General features: G+C 39.8%; 1 protein-coding gene across 6 annotated transcripts in view; it reads left to right on the top strand.

Annotated features, from left to right (window-relative positions):
- LOC142074758 (DDB1- and CUL4-associated factor 12) overlaps positions 1-16,373 on the top strand; it is a 31,983-nt gene that overhangs the window by 1,469 nt on the left and 14,141 nt on the right. For 5 of the 6 annotated variants that reach the window (XM_075135628.1, XM_075135626.1, XM_075135625.1 and 2 more), the window contains exons 3-7: positions 8,534-8,740; positions 9,981-10,041; positions 13,015-13,208; positions 14,291-14,356; positions 15,065-15,227. In XM_075135628.1, coding sequence (XP_074991729.1) covers positions 8,534-8,740; positions 9,981-10,041; positions 13,015-13,208; positions 14,291-14,356; positions 15,065-15,227 — 691 coding nt within the window. The remainder of the gene's footprint in view (positions 1-8,533; positions 8,741-9,980; positions 10,042-13,014; positions 13,209-14,290; positions 14,357-15,064; positions 15,228-16,373) is intronic. The other variant, XM_075135630.1, reaches the window with a different exon arrangement.

Below are 16,373 nucleotides of genomic sequence, written 5' to 3'. Positions count from 1 at the left end.
ACAATTAATTTTGAATGAAGGTAATGCTTAACGATGACCCATTCTCAGCTGTGCAGATGGCTGTGAACCTGAACGTGAGGCCTGTACCTCGATGCAGCATCTGTCTAATCTGCACAGAGCAATTTACATCTGTTTGCGGGATAGAGAGCAACAATGGGGTTGGATCTTTCTTCTTGTCCTGCAAATGGAAAGTTAATGAATGGCGCTAGCTTTGCTAAATGGTAACTGTCATGCCTGCCAGAAATTGCTAGTAAGACTTTTTTTCATTATGCTCAGTCTTACACGTTTTGGTTTTACGTATGGTTCTGTGCTGATGATTTTGAAAAGTTGCTACAAAACTAAATATCTGGAGTTTAACTATCTGTGGTTAAACTCCAGATATTCGTCAGAGTAGCTAGAAATGTTCCAAGATTAAAAAATGAATTTCAGGTCTTCAGGATTAGCCTTTGCTTGTTCACTTTGTGATTTTTTCCACTCTAAATCTGTTTTCAGCATTCAAATAACTTCTCTTGTTTATGTACCTTTATATGCTTCAGCAAAAATTGACACCTCTTCAGACTCTCAAAGTGATGCTTTGAATTTGAAACATTATAGAGGAATATTAAAATTATGTCCTATGTGATTAATAAATGTAGGAGAACATACCTCTTGGGTAATAATTATCTCTGTTGGAGTTAGTAGCCTAACTTCATTGGCTGAGGTGGCAATTTCATGTATGAGGTTCTGACTGAATTAGTGCAAAATCCCAAATTTGTTCTTTGCAAGTTGGTTAGTGCCACAGAAGTGAATCGAGCGTTGTAAGGAATGTATAGATCAAGCAGCTCTTAAACATCAAAGTAATCAGTTGATGTGATTGTTTCTTTGCCTCAAGATTTTTTTGCACTGAAGCTGCACTCAATGGTCTGACCTGCAAGGGACAGCGCTGTTTTTTTTTCATTTCAGGTGTTCGGTTATTATTCATAGTTACCTAGCAGGAGGCTTTCATGCAGTAGCTCCTAAGAAGCAAGGCCTAACTGTATAAACAAAACAATCTTTAACAGGAATAATCCTGAAATAGAATCTGCCTTCTTTCTCCACGTGTGCTCATCGCCTCGGCCAGTCAGCAGCCAGCACTCTTCGTGGAACAGCTTACAGGAGACAAACTCCTGCTGAAACACAAGCTCTCAGAAATCTTGCTTACTCTAGCAAGATGACTGCATGTTTTATAGAGCTGCAACAATTTTGCTGTGTTCTGTAACTTTTGTAGTTCCAGCGCTGCTGCAGCGAAGATAAATGGGCAAGTGCGTTATTAACGCAACCTTGCAGAAAATAGTTTGGGACCAAACAATCATGAAACTGAAGAGGGATTCAGCCATATTGTTGTTCCCACTGCATATGCTGCAATGAAGTGTATGCTTCCACAGCTAGACTTAACGTTCCAGATGGACCTCGTCTTTTATTAAGCAAAATAAAACGATTACAAAAGAAGTCACTTCAGCATTGTGAAAGATTGTATATGAATTATGAATACTGTAATAGCTTTAGCCTGGTTGCTTTGTGTTCGCATTTGAACAAGTAGAGCGTTAAACTCTACGCTCTAATTATGAGATTTTCTCTCTCATCTCCTGAGTAAGCGACCTAATAAAGAAGAATTCCTTTGCTGATTCTCATACGCTGAAGTTGTGGCATTTAAGTCAGGACTAAATCTAAAACAGCTTGGTTGACTTTAATGGGGTTTGCTGCATTGGAGTTGCGTGTAATTAAAGTTAATGCAACAGAAAAATATAAACCGTAGCATTATTTTAATCAAAGCTTGAATGTGGCACAGAACTTTTAGCATTTAATTTATAAATTGCCCTTGGGTATGCTGTGCCAGAAGGATTGACTATTTTTAATAACAAAACAAAAATACACTCCTGTCATAGAGGAGTAGGTTTGGTTTTAGTCACTTGACAGTACTAGTCACTATAAACACTGAAGAGAATATGGAGCTCTGTCAATTGCTCATTTTTAATGAGGATTATAACTTGTTTAATTATTTGGGGTGACTTTTTATCCTTGAAAATATCTCTGGATATAGTTGTGTATATGAAATAACTTTATTGTTCTCCAGTGGATCATGGTGCTCACGGTTGGCCAGCTGTAAATCAAATATTTGGGTTTCTTAAAGGTGCATGCTTTTTCTGATAGATTTAGAATTATGGAACCTATACGAGCATTCAAGTGTCTAAAAATTCAAACACAGTCACCTGGGCTCTTCTGAGGCAGGATTCATGTTGCAAGAATCTCCTGGATCTTGTAGGCAATGGGCTTCTTAATGTTTTTCAAATTCAAATGAATGAGCAGGCAAACCTCTGAGAGGTGCAGACGTTTAGGGTGTGTCATGACAGTATGTAAATTACCAAAGGCTGATACCGTGAAGTCTCGGAAGAAGATACTGTCTATAATCAGCGTCTTCTCTTCAAGCTTCTTAGAGAAACTTTCAGACTTAATGTAGGAGACAAGCTTATGGCAAACGAAAACACTGAACATGAGGTTGCTGTAGTTTTCTTTTTTTTTTTTTACTATTTCAGGAAATGATGAAGAATAAAGCAGCTTCTAAAAAGAAGTTCCAATAATCATTTTGCAGCTTCTTTTGTTCCCTTAGTTCTACGTATGTGTTCAGGACATAATTCTTTGGCTAATTGTGAAGTTAAGGATGAAAAAATACAAGAGCTGTAAATCATTCCTTAAATACAAGAAGCTTATTAGTTTCCAGTTGCTTGAGAATATAATCACCTGGAATATAATATTTTTGTTTGCTTTTCTTCTTTTCTCCCCAGGCAGGCCTGATATATGTATTTGTGTTTAAAAACTTCCTTGCCAAATGCTCTCTTCTTTTTTCTCAGGTGGCTTTTCCAAGGCATGAATGGGTTGCTTTCTGAATGCTAGCTGATACCTTTTCTCTCTTTGGTGGATTCATATGTTGCCTTGGATGCCCTGCTGTAAATCACCAGTTCTTGTTTCTTCTTAGAGACTTTTAATTTGTTCAAGAGATCCCATGTCTGTTCTGTGCATCTCATACAATTGTAACCTAGTCTTGTAGCCCTGGGGTTGTAGTGGTGAGAATACTATGCACAGTTACTCTTCCATCCGTGAATGTGGACTCTCTCTGGGAAAATGATTTCCACTTGCTTTGCAAGTTAACCTATGTTCTGGCTTTGCACAGGTAATGAAAAATCAAGAAAACTGCTCGTTTCTTGTCCCAGGGAGGGAATGAGAAGTCCTGCTCCCGCAGTTTGTAACTCTCCTCAAACTCCATTGAACAGTGATCGAAAGTCAGTATAAATAAATCTCTGATGCCTCTAACTGACACTTCCAGTCACCTTTTTTTCAGTGGCTTGTGAGTAAATAGCCAGGTGTTGTTTCTTAAGTGTATTTGGTTTTCTGACAACTGCATGTGATACCCATGTCTGTCTTCAGAGTCTGGTAGTTTCCGTGCCAGATATGGTGTGGGTGGTAGAGATGCCCTTTAGCAGGCGAAGTCTCTCGCTTCTCCATCCTTTGCCATCTCTCGACATGTGTTAACTGCCTGCCAGCGTCCTGAAGTTAAACACAGAGGGCAAGACACAAATAAAAACTGACAAATGTGATTTTGGCAATAAACAAATTCAATGACATCAAAGTGTGTGCCCATTGGCTAGTAGTGCTTCAGAGTTTCATAGCAAGGTGGAGTGCCTGAATGCATGGTCTTGTCTCTGGAAATGTAAGTTCAGAGTCGGTAACTTGCTGGCTGCTTTTACTGCTGCTCACTTCTTAGATGGTTTCGTTATATTCTGGATTGTTTCTCTCTGGACCCTTTCAAGGAGGATGTGTAAGGCCGTTACCCACTTGCGTCGCCTGTACTGCAAGTAGTGTGTAGGTTTTGTGCTAAGGTGAGTCCATGTCCTGATCTCCACTGGAAAGGAGACATACCAGTTTGATAGCTTAGTCTTTAGAGTCCACGTTTCTTTGGGGCTTGACATCTATTAATAAATCTGTATTGCCATAGAACGGAAGGACCTTATGCTAAGTGTTTTATGAACATGGAAAAGAGAGATGTTTACAATCTGAGTAAGAGGCAAGACTGAGAACTGGGGAAAATCAAACAGTGCTACTCAGTGTGACCAGCAGTAGTATTGGTGTAATGACACTGTAAGCATTGTCTTGCTTTTGTTGTTTTGTTAGCAAAAAACAAATTTGAAGGAGAACAATGATGTCATTTTCCAGCTTGGCTGAGGGTGAAATTTTTGTGACCAGCTTCAGCTGGTCTGGAGTTGTGCTGTTGCAGAACGGGATGTTCCCACCTGCTCGTTCTTGCTGGCACTGATGTGCGCGTGGCTGGAGAGTCAGCTGGATCAGCTTGCTGCTTTGTGTTCAGGCGGGTTTTCTTGTAGGGTTAGTTTTCACCGAAGGCAGAGATATGATCCAGCTGACCTCGCAGCTACCTGAGCGCTAGCTGCTGTCACAAGGGTGGTGAGACTGTCTGGGTGGGTGAGGAAGAAGCACGTGGATTCTCAAAGATTGGCTTATGCCAATTGTGAAACTTCACTGCGATTGATTCTCTCTTAGTGACTCTATTTTTAGCAAGGCAATGTGTTTATTTTGGGTTTCTTTCAAATGTTAGCGTGAATGACAGGAGTGCGCCTGTGATTTCTGAGAGCAGAATGTGAAGAGCTGCGGTGCAGAGCGTATCGTGAGCGCTTCTTGTGTGAACAATAAGCAGTCTTTCATGCATGTTTTGTGCCTTGTAAATCTACGTCCATCCTGCTTATGTAATAAAAACATGCTGTAGCTCAGGGTGGCACCCTTTGGTTTTGTTCCGATTGATTTGTACGATCAGCTAAAAGATAGGGCTGCCTGTTCATCTGCTGTTCTGTGTGCAGGGGCAGCAGCAGAGGACACGAGAGAGTCTACATGCTGCCTTGAAATGGCGTTTCATAGGCCTGTTTTTTAATCTTCTTGTAAAAAGTCAATGCTTTCTGTTAAAGATGCATGGGAAGGGCACTTGTATTTAATGAATTGGTAACTTCAGTTGGTGGCTTTTTCCCCATAAACCGTTGTCTCCGAAAGGCAGGTCAGAAAATGGAAGTAGACTTGACAGAAGAGCCTGGCAAGCCCTTCTGCTCTCAATATTCTACATAAGAGAAGGATGAGTTTTGCAGTTCAGACTCTGGTCCTCAGACACTCGATTCCCTGCCACAGTCTTTACTTTTGGCAAGTTGATTAATGAAGTTCCTTAGTCAATGTACTGGGGCAGTTTCTTGATTAATTTGATCATAAGCAGTTTGAAAAGGGGACAGCCACGTAGTAATTGTATGGGATCCATTTGCCAAAATGACTTCTCACCACTTCTGCAAACCAAAAGAAAAATAAGCATACAGCTAGTAATCTCATAGGGTGTGAAAAGTAGGGCCAGATCATAAAGATTCATGGCTATGACAACTGTAGTACCTAGCCATGCCTGTGTGCCTTGATCCTCTAGTGATAGCACTGTTGCAAGCTGGACATCTGAATTGCTTTAAAAAAAGAATAATATAAAGGGAGGAAGATGGATTTCTCTCTGTCATGTCACCCAGCCTGTTTCCTTGTTAGAACAAGGTTGTTCCGCAGAGAACACGATAGCTGAGTCTGCTCCGTCTCACAGATGAAGTGTGGTCCTTGGACTTCTGGCAGATGGCCAAAGCAAGCCTAGCTTGGTAAATCCTGGATGTCCAGTTATTTGGCACGCTAATGGCTGACATGCATACATTTTACTAGCGGGAAGAACCGAATTATGTGCAAAGCTTAAAGTCAAGGGACAAATATGCACAATTCACTGTCTGGAGGTTGGTGGGGGTTTACTGCATCCAGGGAGAGTTTTTGTGGCTGGTTTTTAGTTTCTATATAACGAGTAGCTGGAAAAGAAGTTCTTATTCCTACTTGAGATAAAGAAAAAAATAAATGTACAGTTCAGCTATCAAGACTTTGTCAGGACTCTGAGGCCAGGCTGCTTTGGAGTTATTTGCAGATGTACTTGTTTCAAGAGTAGTGAAGGTACCAGTTTGCTTGGAAGGAAGTAGGCCAATTTCTGTTTTTTCTTCAGATTTATGTCATTGTATGCTGCGGCTTTGGCTGCACTTGTTTAAAAGCAGTCGGATATTTTGTACTTTATTTACTCTAGCGTCTTTAAAACTCTTGAAATGGTATTCAAATTTTCTGTGTTGTTAGCTGGGTGCCTATCTTGTTTCTTAACATTTCTCCCTTTTTGGCTTTAGAAGTGTGTAACAACTGTTTGGCTTCTCTTGGCTTCGGTTTGCTGGATTTACAGGGAAGACTTCTTGGCAATCAGTGGTGCAGCTCGCAAGTGTGAGCTTCTGGCTTCCTGTCCTGCCCCAGGTGATGCAAGAGTCCTAGCATACGCAGACAGTGCTTGCTTATTTTATTCTAGGGCGGTGGTGGTTGTTTTTAAAATACACACAGTGTGCCAGGTTCCTTACCAAGCAAGGAGAGAAGTTACTGCTTAAAACTTTACAGCTGAAACTACAAAGCCAGTCCCTTAACTCTGCGAAGTTTCTTGCCCTAAGAGCAGTTGCCGTTCTGGTTACGGTAATATTGTGCAACTGGAGGAGAAAAGTGATGAAATGACAAAGCAATTCCAGGGCTGATGATGGATTAGAGTAGGGTACAAGCAGATGAAGGCACTAAAAGAAATATGTCCTGTTGCTGCTTCTGAGAATATCTTAATTTGGAAACTTGTTACAGGAAAATGATGTTGAGATTGAAGATCCAGGACAGAAATGTGAGGGTCTGATGCTTCAGCATTGTGGGTTTCCAAGTTCGTTATGTTTTCAGGCCAATTAGTTTAGAGTTTAGCTAAAGGAATTTTGCATTAGAGTAAGTCTTTATTAACCTAGTATCAAACACGGATGTATGATAGTGTTGTCAGACTAGAGAATGTGAAGGCTTTTTAATTTCAGTCCTCATACTTGTTGAGGTGCTCTTTGAAGTGTGAATCTCTTCCAGCTGAAGCACGATTTTCCTGAGTCCAGGACATCCTGAGGTGTGGATGTGTTTTGTTAATTAGCACTTCTGGTGCCAGCTTTAGGACCTGTAGATGACACTTGCAAGCCTTAATCTTAGGTACTTAACTGTTGATTTTGGGTTTTTTTTCAGTAGTTGAAGGAGAATAGGAGAGGGAATTGGGCCTTTCTGCTGGAAGGAAATACTGAGGAAGAGAAGAGGGTATACACTGATAGGGGAAGGACAAGGGAGGATGAGAGGAGAGGGAATTAGTGGTCCTGATCCTACAGTGCAGGTGTTAATTTTCAGGGGTGTGGTTAGGGCAGAGGGGCTGCTGTGTGCTTCATGTTTTTACCAGCTGTCTCAGGCAGTAAACTGCATTGTAAGGCTTGGGAGAAGTGGAGTACTTCCATCCTACTCAGCGGCACTTCAGCTGTTGCCTGACCCCACACCTGCATGCAAAATAAAAAATGAAATATGAAAATTCAGTCCCTGTAGGAACAGTCATCTGTGCAAGACCACTGCCTACAGAGGAAGATCAGATGCAGGTTGAAGGTGATGCGTAATTCTAGACACAACACACAAATAGCGATGAATGGATTTCAGCTTTCTCTGTCGAATGAGTTTAACATACCATATTTTATCACGTTTTGATTTGACATTAATATTCTGCAAGTTCAGTACATCAAGAATAATAGATATGCTGCTAAATTTTCTTGGGTTTTTTTACGCTTATTAAAGAACAGATCTACAGTCTGTGAGAGTTCACCAAAACCAACTTGTAAGTGTAATTTCTCTCTGAGAACCTCTAGATTTCTCTTCTGTCCTTCTAGAAATGTCTGACAAAGGATTTCAGAACAACTTACTTGAGGTGTATATTTTTTAAATTGCATTGAGTTTTCTTTTTTAGGTTGTTGTCTTCATTTTCAGTTCACTTCCAGAGGCTTTGAGACATCGTTCTTTGGTTATAGAACGAACAAACTTAAGGGGAGTGGGGATGTGTGGAATTTAATTATAATCCTGGGCTGTGATTCTACATCACCGGAAAATAAACTCCAATTATATAAATTTGTAAAGTGTTAGTTTGCCAAAGCCAGAACTTCAGGGTAAGTAACTTATCTGGGAGGCAGAAGACTTGTGCTAAGCGCCCTGGGGCTTACTGGCTGTTCTGAGCTGGGTCTCTTTCTCATTGTTGTACAGGGAAACTGGAAAACAATATTGTTTTGTCATGGTATTGAACAGGGAAAATTGTTTTAGATTCAAGTGTTTTGTTAAATGGGAAACCTCCCATGACAAATTTCTCTTCTCTCTCCTATTGCTGTGAAAACCAAATGGGATGATTGAAATAAAACCCACTGTAATTGTTAGTTTACTTCTTTTAAGAAGGAATTTATGCCTTTTTCAGCCATGCTTGCAGCATTTGTGTATTCCAACTTGAAAAGAATGTCAACTGAAAATAGGGAGGATATTTGACCATCTTGGGTTTTTTATCTGTTTGATGATGACTTACATCTCCTGTGGTTTTTTTCCCCAGTTATTTGTAGTAGATGTCCAGACTGGTCAAATTACCAAGATTCCTATTCTGAAAGATCGTGAACCCGGCATGGTGAACCAGCAGGGTTGTGGTATTCATGCCATTGAGCTCAACCCCTCAAGGACCCTCCTAGCCACGGGTGGAGACAACCCCAACAGTCTTGCAATTTATCGTCTGCCTACTCTCGATCCTGTCTGTGTGGGAGATGTAAGTGGGAGTATTCGGGGAAAGTTTATTCTGTCACTTACAAGAATGACCACTTTGAAGTGCATAAAGTCAGAGCAAGGTTAAGATTTGGGAGTCCTGTAGTGGAGAGTGAATTTCTGAAGGCTTGAAAACGTTCCCAATTAAGTTGTCTTTTGTGGCAAGATGTCTTAAATATGAGTGAGTACACAAACATGTGAGACGATTCTCAGGGTTCTGAGTCAAATTTCTTCTTCCTCACCCTCATTCAGGTCTACTTCAGATTACTTTTAAGCACTGAAAATGTAACAAAATCCTAAATGTTAAAGTCTAATTGTGGTGATGACCTCTGAAACTAGTTTTAGTGAAAAAGCTCTTCTGAGAAATTGAAAAGATATGATACAAGTTGTTTAAATTTTCCTGTTCTCCAGTGCAGCTTATGTATGTATTATTTCAGAGGCTGAACTTGGATTTGAGTATTAGTTCTAACCCAGTGGCTTATGACGGTTTGATAGACACTGGTACTGCTTATAATTCTGAAACATCATGAGGCCTTTTTAAAAAAGGCTGAAATGAGTATAGTGGTGTCCTGTAAGCACTTCTCTCTCATTTCTCCTTTTTGATTCAGGACTTTACGTAGACGTTAACTACAACAGCAAAGGTCAGGTCAGAGTTTCTGCAGATAACCAGCTGCAGAAAGGCTCAACTCTGAAGATTTGTATGACTTGCTTTTCATTTGCGTGCTGCTGTGACTTTGCAGCTTTTCAGACAGAACTAGAGCATTATGGTCTTTTTTTCCCATAGGTTTCTCACCTGCTAAAGAAAAGATTCTTGAACTAACAGTCTTGAAAAATTAATCTGTCGGTCATATATTGTAAACATAAGGTTTTGGTTACTTTTTATGGTAGGGATGTGCATTTGAGGAAATAAAAGTATGTAGCTACTTTACAGAAGTGAAGAACGCTGCTTTCAAAATGGAAAAATCTAAGTCCTTAGAATTGAGATCAGTTTGTCCTTGGTCAGAGACCTGTTTTTCCATCACCTAATTGCTCTCTGTTAATTATACACTTCAAAATCAAAAAAGTTAAAATTACTGTTAGGTATTTAAACTGCTCCAGCTTGATACTGGAATCTTATCTGTATGTTTTTAACATAGGTCTGTCCTCCTCAGTTTGTACTAAAAATCAAAGTGAAGAATACTTGTCTGCTTTGAGACTACTCTAGAGTATAATGGCAGAGAAAAATCTGTCTTTTTTTCTTTTAGGATGGACATAAGGATTGGATATTTTCAATTGCATGGATCAGCGATACTATGGCTGTTTCTGGTAAAGTAAATTTTTTGCTCTCTTTTTTTTTTTTTTTTTTGCCTTTCCGGAGTCTTATACTGATGTACAGTACTTTATAGGTCTTAGGAAAGCACCTTTATCAGGGCATTTGAAACCACTTGGAACTACCTTGGCTATTTAAACCCTTCTTGGTCTTAGTACAGTGCTTCACTTCGTTTTATTTGCAGGGCCCTGGTCTAGATTTGATTTTTCTAGTATCGGAGGGAATATTATTGTCTTTCCAATAGGTGTTGCCATGAGAGGATCTCTAACACAGTGAATTACAGGGAAGGATTCCACACAAGAAGAATAATTTCAAGAGGGGTGTTGGTTATCAGTTAATAACTTTGGAATACAGAAGAGCAATATCGGTTTCATGAAATCCTATGGAAGACTAATTAATGAAAACTCAGTTTGGGGAGGGGGGTGTATGCACATATACTATGGCAGTTAATACAGCAGGCGGTAATACAAAAGGTCAGTTACTAACTTTTTAGTAACTAGTCGGACAATCAGTGTAATTTCATAAAGTATTACTTACTTAGGTAAAGGCAGCAATACTAATATGCTATTGCATTAATTTACTGTCTGTGCTGACAGGGTGTAGTATTCTGTACAGAAAGGTGTCAAGTTGCAGGTGTCAGAAAATCATAACAGTCTCATAAAAATCAAATACTTGAATTGTTAGTCAGTAAGATATTTTTTTTTCCCCAAAAAACAAAAAGCTAATCCTGGAATTTTAGTTTGAATTTAATATAAAACTTGATCCTTGCAAGTCTCCAACCCAAATACCTGCATTTAAAAAAAACATTGTCAGCTAGTAAGCTTGAAGAGAACAGCAGAGATGATTACAGATATCCAAGGGAAAGATAAGGACCCAATGGAATAGAGACACAGCACGTGAGATTGAACTGTGTTGCTCTCAATGTTTTCTGCGTGCTTAAGGGTGGAGGTGTGAGTAGAAGACTGTCATGTCCTCTGTTGTATGATGCTTACGGCAGGATGTAGGTTCTAGTCTCCAGACCTGAGACACCAGGGAAAACTTGTTGAAAGCAATTAGCAAGTCTGATTGCTAAACTGAGTTCTTCAGAACTTCGCTGATGATCCTAATCAGGAGAAAACAAAGACAACTAACTTCTGACATTGTTTTAATCTTACAGATTTCAGTTACATCTGTATCTGAAAGTGTGGAGCAGAAATATATGAACTCCAAACATTGAGGATATAGCAAATACCTTTATCTGAATTAAGAAACTAAATGCAAATTTTTTGTGACTTTCTTGGGGCAGGCTAAATGCCACAGGAAGAAGAAAGGGCATTTCGTCCCACGGCAGATCACACTGATCATATAGCCTGAGGTCTGAGATTTGGCAGTATATTTTTCTCACTGCCTTCAAAACTGTTGAGAGAGTACAAAGAGGACCAGGGGCTTGATTATTCCTCTTGCTTGTCTTAACTTTAACTAGAACAAGGCAGGACTCCGCTTGTAAAACCTTCAGCAGTGTATGTCAGTAGTCTGTAAGCATAAAATTAAACTCTTGACTAAGCAGCCATAGCTGAGGGAGAATGCATCAGTCCACTCAGTTGTACTGGCCTGATGAAAATATTTCCATGGCAAAAGCTTCAGATGGGATGAATAATTGCATGAGCCATTAACAAATGATACTGTCCTTGGCTTCAGGGCTAACCAGTTGAACAACATACATTGACTTTTTCCCCTGCTAGGGCTGTTAAAAGAGACAGCTTCCTCCTGAAGTATGTCAAGATGTTTAGAAATTCTACTGCTGAGTATTCAGCCTCCATAACAAACAAGATTAGGTACCATTAAAGACCATCAACATGTAAACTGACTGGCAGGATGTAGTGTCCTGTGCTGCCTGCTGCTATGCAGTGCCATTAGGAAGCTCCTTTTGTATTTGGCTGTAGTAGGTGATAGTGGCAAATGAGTGAATCCATCTGTGAGGGGGCAAAGCCATCTCTGCTGTGCTGGACCACCTGTATTGCAACAAGATGTTTTGCTTAACTGTCTTTGCAGCTTATTCCCTGTGATGTACCAAAGCCTATACATTTAATAGGCTGATGTAGATATTTAGTTTTTTCTGGCATCTTCAAGACATGAAATATTTCTTATGCATTCCCTGTGAGAGAAGGAGGGATGTGTTTTTCACATTGTGTAGGGAAGAAATTGAGGTACAAGTCAAATCTGTCAGAGCTGACTTAGATGGAAGTGAGTTGCCTAAACACCAGAAGGGATGGGTATAGGGCCTTGGATTAAGCCCGTGTGGATCTACAAACCAAAGACATTCAGCTTTCTTCATCCAGTATTATTACTCTTATTGATTCATGTTTTGGATTAATATCTTCAAATTCAGTAGAAAAATAAAATGAGTTCTTGCTTGTTCAGCCTCAGTTTCTATTTAAAAAATAGATTTGATGCAAATCAGTACACATTGTGGTTTGAAATAGTTGTTCCTGTTCAGTTCACAAATATGTGTGTACATATCTGTGAGCATACCTGCAGAAATCAAATGAACCCAAACTGATTTTTCTTGGAGGTTTTTATATTGGCTTAACGGACTGTCAGTCTCAGCCTTGGTAAGCCAGGCTGAACGCATAGGCTATTCAGTCACTTCTGAGTTTATTCTACGTGTAAATCTCTAACGGTGATTGTTGTACAGGGTTGTGTTTTTTGATGCATCTTAATTGGTTTGAAAACAGATGAAGTGATCTAGCTGCTTGGAAACCAGGTAGACAAATCAGTTGACAAGGAGTTCATAACGTTATGAACTTTACAGCTCAGTAAAGTCATGTTTTTGGTAAAAATAATTAATATATAGGCACCAACAGTGTGTTCAGTTAGATTAAATTAATAGTATCCTTTCTTTGTTTCAGACCTTATTGTTTATTCCTTTTTTAAAAAGGGGAGTTATGTAAATATGAAATGGACTATTTATTTTTGGACTGTTTATTCAGGTTCCCGGGACGGTTCGATGGGTCTCTGGGAAGTCACAGAGGATGTGTTGTCCAAAAGTGATGCCAGGCATAATCTCTCTCAAGTTCCTGTCTATGCCCACATAACACACAGGGCTCTGAAGGATATCCCCAAGGAGAACACCAATCCTGACAACTGCAAAGTCCGAGCATTGGCTTTCAACAATAAGAACAAGGTCAGTGAGATAAGCAAGACAGTTAAAGACGTCCTAAAACTGTCCATATGCATTAGAAAAAGACAAAAGTAATCTAAATCAGAAATACCGGAGAAGCAACCTAATATTTTTTACCTGATCCTTTTGCATCCTTCTCATGTGAGATGGTTGTCTTTATCTACTATGTCTGCTTCTTCCCCACGTGAATGGAGAAGTCCAGTAGAAAAAAAAACATATGTTATCAGAAGGAATAATTTTCCTGTGGGTTTGATTTTAGACTTGCACCCTAAGGAGGAGTGGGGAGGAATGTTTACAAGAAGCAGATAAAGCACCAAAACACCTCTTGCAGCTTGAGTCCCACTCTTGAGTGCTCTTGCTACTTTCCTTCCCCTTTCATGAAGACCAGGTAACGTTCAGGCAGTTCCTGTTCTGAGGGCTGAATCGTTACTGGATTGCTCAGCAGTTGAGGTGACTGACACACAGGGCAGGCACCAGTGCTTGCTTTGGTGTTACTTTGTTGGCGTTTGATAAGCAGTAAATGTTAACCTGCCCCATACTGATCTCTTATTACTAGTGGGAGTAGCAGCTCATCCTCCACTACTTTTCTTTCTGCCCTCAAAGAATATAGAAGGTCTGAAGCGAAGGTGGATGTGCTCTCAGAAGCAGGGTGCTCCTGTGGACTTTATTTTTCACTACAGCTGTTAATTACTCCTCTGTGATGGAGACTTCAAATAGCTTTTCAGCGGAGTAGTGCCTGGAAAGAAATGTTTGCTTCAGGGTCAGAATCCGTGTGGCAGCTGCTGAAGAGAATTGCCAACTCTAGCTTGTACTGTCTAATAATTCATTGTTTGATTGTCTAACAAGATCTCTACTTTTGAAAGTTAGTTTTGGTTATTTACTCTTTTATTAATTCTTATTCTACCTGGCACATTTGTGCTGTATTGCATTCCATCAAGATCAGGATAAAATGAAAACGTATCTTTATAAGCATGTACAGGATTATGGATGAGTTCAGTCTGGAGTACGCGGCTTGCCTAGTAGAGTGTGAGTTTTTAAGGACATCTATAATACAGAAACTAACTCTCTTACTTTTTTTTTTATAGGAGCTGGGAGCTGTGTCCCTAGATGGGTATTTTCATCTTTGGAAAGCAGAGCACACACTATCAAAGGTGCTTTTCTGTTTGTTGGTGTTAAATTTAAAAAATGGCTTAGCAGTTAAGGCTGTTCATTATTCTTCATCTCCTTTAAACGCTTGAAGGAAGAGCAACAGTGTTTGTAAAACACTTAAAAGCTTTATGTAAAATGAAGTGTCCTAAAAATTAGAACTTCGGGAGAGAAACTCCTCGCTCCCCTTATTTTGGAGGGCGGGAAGGGCTCTTAACTTTCTGCCAGTTCTGGGTGAGCTGAAGTGAACCTTTCCATGGAGTATGATGGATACTTGATTAGCAGTGTTCATAAAGGAAGTTGCACTAATTTAAGTGTAATTGCAGATCAAACCCAGAATATCTATGCTAGTGTATGAGGTAAGCTTTTTCAGCTGAGAGCTGATGTCTGTGTGCACCTGCTGAAGAAATAACAGCAGCTTAGAAAGATTTAAAACAATTTGCCAAAATTTTCATTTTTCTTTGCATAATACTTGGCTTCAGCCTTTATAAATCTCAGTGTGGTTCAGATAAGGCATCTCATCTCCTTCAGGTTTTTTTCTCTGCATCAGGTTGTTGCTTTTCTCTTAAAGTTCTGTTTTTGTGGTGAACTTATTTTTTAGCTGCATTTTGTTTTTTTCACTGCAACTTCCTTGAACATAGCTTGCAGAATTGTTCTATTAACATCTTGCTCTTTTCTCATAACGGGTTGATTTTTATTTCTTCCGTTTCCAGTTACTTTCCACAAAGTTGCCATACTGCAGGGAGAACGTGTGTTTGGCTTATGGTCAGGAGTGGTCAGTGTATGCAGTAGGATCACAGGCACATGTCTCCTTTCTGGATCCAAGGCAGCCTTCTCACAATGTTAAATCCGTCTGTTCCAAAGAACGAGGCAGTGGTAAGAAATTTGTCAAAGGGTGCTTCAAATGGTTTGCTTGCAGAAGTAGCTATTAAGACTGCAGTAAGATAAGCTTTTAATAAATAGGAAGGGTTTTTCATGTGATAGACTAAATCATTAATAGTATATGTAGGTTTAGCTTTTATGACAGTATTCCTTGAACAACCAACAAACCAAACTTAAAAGCAACTCTGAAATCTAGTGATAGACAACGTTAGTGCTTTTATGATCAGCTAAGTTGTACACCCTCCAAATATTACTGAACTTTTAAAACTGCATTTTACTTATACTTATTTTTTACTGTGTCTTATTCTGTTTTAATTCATCTCAAAGCAATCCAGCCTTCGTACTGCTATTAATACTGTCTATTCCTGTATTTTTCTCTGGGAATGAAAAAAAAGCATGTTGTCTGCTCTGTGCTATCATATTGGGAGTCTGTGCTGTGAGTGAATGCTTGCTTTGTAATTTTAAAGTCATGAGTGAGACTCTTGATGTGGATGCAGTATGTCAAATTGAACCTTATACCAGGGCCAAGCATGAGGGCTTGCAGGGTGCATGGCCTCATAAGCTTCTTCCCATACCCTTTATTTTCAAGCATGAGAAGGCACTGTGATGCCCATTTTAAACCATATTAATCCCAGACTAATAAGTTGCAGTCCTTATTTAGCTTGGCTCTGGGCATCATCTCTTTATTGGGCAAGTTATCAAAAGAGAAAGCATGTAGGCAAGGGTTTGGAAAGTTTTATTAATGTGGTTACTGGAGTTTGAACAGTGCTGTCTAGATAAATGTCAGGGTCTGCTTCTTTCAGATACGGGATCGGTTTCTATAATATGAGAAAAGGTGCTTCACCGGCACATGTTGTCACCTGAACACCTTACCAGCAACAGCCCTTGTCCTGACCCTATCAGTGAGGGCTCTGTGGAGGTCCTTGACACTGTCACCCTTTAGTATCATAGGGAAGAAATACCAAGACACTGGAGTGTGGTGCCCAGTGGTGGTTGGTGGCTGAAAGCTTCTGCCTTGAGTATGTGATCATCCCTGCTGGGGGGATGATCTGTGCGTAGGTAGTATCTCTGGGGCATCTCCAGTTTATGTCTGGAGAAAGCCTTTGTTCAATGCTATGTTCTGTTCTGCGTAGTAGGCAG

This window comes from Calonectris borealis, chromosome W, assembly GCF_964195595.1.
Source record: "Calonectris borealis chromosome W, bCalBor7.hap1.2, whole genome shotgun sequence".
NCBI lineage: Eukaryota > Metazoa > Chordata > Aves > Procellariiformes > Procellariidae > Calonectris > Calonectris borealis.
The sequence above is the reverse complement of the archived record's forward strand: the minus strand, read 5'-3'. Positions and strand labels throughout refer to the sequence as shown.